Below are 1,273 nucleotides of genomic sequence, written 5' to 3'. Positions count from 1 at the left end.
ATCAAAACAAGAAAAGGAAAATCTCACAGTTCAACAACTAGAATCAAAGAATAAGGCAATAGTTGAAGAACAAATACATTTAAAGCAAAGGGATTAGTTAATCTCCCCTGAGCAAGGAACAATAGAAAATATTTCTATTAATACTTAATTATCTACTTTTTATTTCTTCTTTTACATTCTTTCTTTTTCTTTTTTTTTCATTCATTTTTCTTTATTTTTTTAATTATTTTTTTTTCACACAATCACAAAAACTTCATAATTTTTTCCAATTTATTTCATTAATTCTTAAATTAAAAATCCAAGACTTGCGATGATAGCAATAGCTAATAACGAAATAGATTCAGAAGGTACTGAATTTGAGTCATTAGTATTATTTGAGCAATAGCCATAAACTCCAGTTGAACAACCACATTTGTATATTTGTTGTTCTTCACTTCTCTCACTTTCGTCGCATTTATTGTTTGGATAAGTTCCTAATGACATATACCCATTATGTGCACCATACTTACAATATCTTCCATCGTCGGTTTGACAATAGAAACATCCATCTGTAATGTAAATACTTACTTCTTCATTCTCTTCACTACATTCTTTACCTCTTTTTATAGAGCTATAGTGACCAATGTTATTTGGAATTTCTCCAAATTCAAGAAGACAATCAGTACTACCAGTACAAAACATTTGTTTGGCAAGGTTATCAGTTAGCTCAAATACTAAAGCATCTGACTCTCCAGTGCAACCATCAGCTTGATATGTTCGAATCCTGATACTGTCTTCAACACGAGTGTACACTGTTGATATTCCCTGAAGTACATTATAGCATCTGCCCAACTCATACACTGGATGAATTCCTACACTTTCATTTCCTTTATTTAATGGAGAAACAATAAAATACTCTGACATCACAACAGAAATAAAAAATGCAAAATATAATTCTTTCATTTGATATATAAAATTATCAGTTATTTTCTTTAAATACTTCATTCGTTGTTGTTTTTAGGACATTTAGAAATTCTTTTCATGTTTAACTTATCCTTCATTCTCTTAAAACTTCTCTTTTTATATTTTGAATGAAAATATAATAAACGAATAACACTTTATTGAATAAGGAACATTCTGTTCTGTTTATTGTGTATAATTGTTCATGCTTTATTCATCAATTTCTTCTTCCACATCATTAATAATGTATGTTTAGGTATTACAGTTTATAATTTTGAATAAAAAAGTGGAGAAGTTATTTCATTTAGAAGTGGAAATGATTTAATTTTACTTC

General features: G+C 28.1%; 1 protein-coding gene across 1 annotated transcript, besides 2 other annotated features; it reads right to left on the bottom strand.

Annotated features, from left to right (window-relative positions):
* Window positions 1-163: part of a repeat region that runs on past the window's edge.
* A 13-nt stretch (window positions 164-176) lies between these two features.
* Window positions 177-235: a microsatellite.
* A 50-nt stretch (window positions 236-285) lies between these two features.
* Window positions 286-942, bottom strand: EDI_334240 (uncharacterized protein; the record flags this gene model as incomplete). The annotated part of the gene is made up of 1 exon (XM_001734940.1): window positions 286-942. One exon carries the CDS (start codon window positions 940-942, stop codon window positions 286-288), a length of 657 nt encoding a protein of 218 aa, XP_001734992.1.
* Window positions 943-1,273: the final 331 nt, after the last annotated feature.

The sequence above is a fragment of the Entamoeba dispar genome, genomic scaffold (genome assembly GCF_000209125.1).
Source record: "Entamoeba dispar SAW760 scf_1105229458819 genomic scaffold, whole genome shotgun sequence".
Taxonomy (NCBI): Eukaryota; Evosea; order Mastigamoebida; family Endamoebidae; genus Entamoeba; species Entamoeba dispar.
This window is presented reverse-complemented; position numbering and strand designations above follow the sequence as displayed.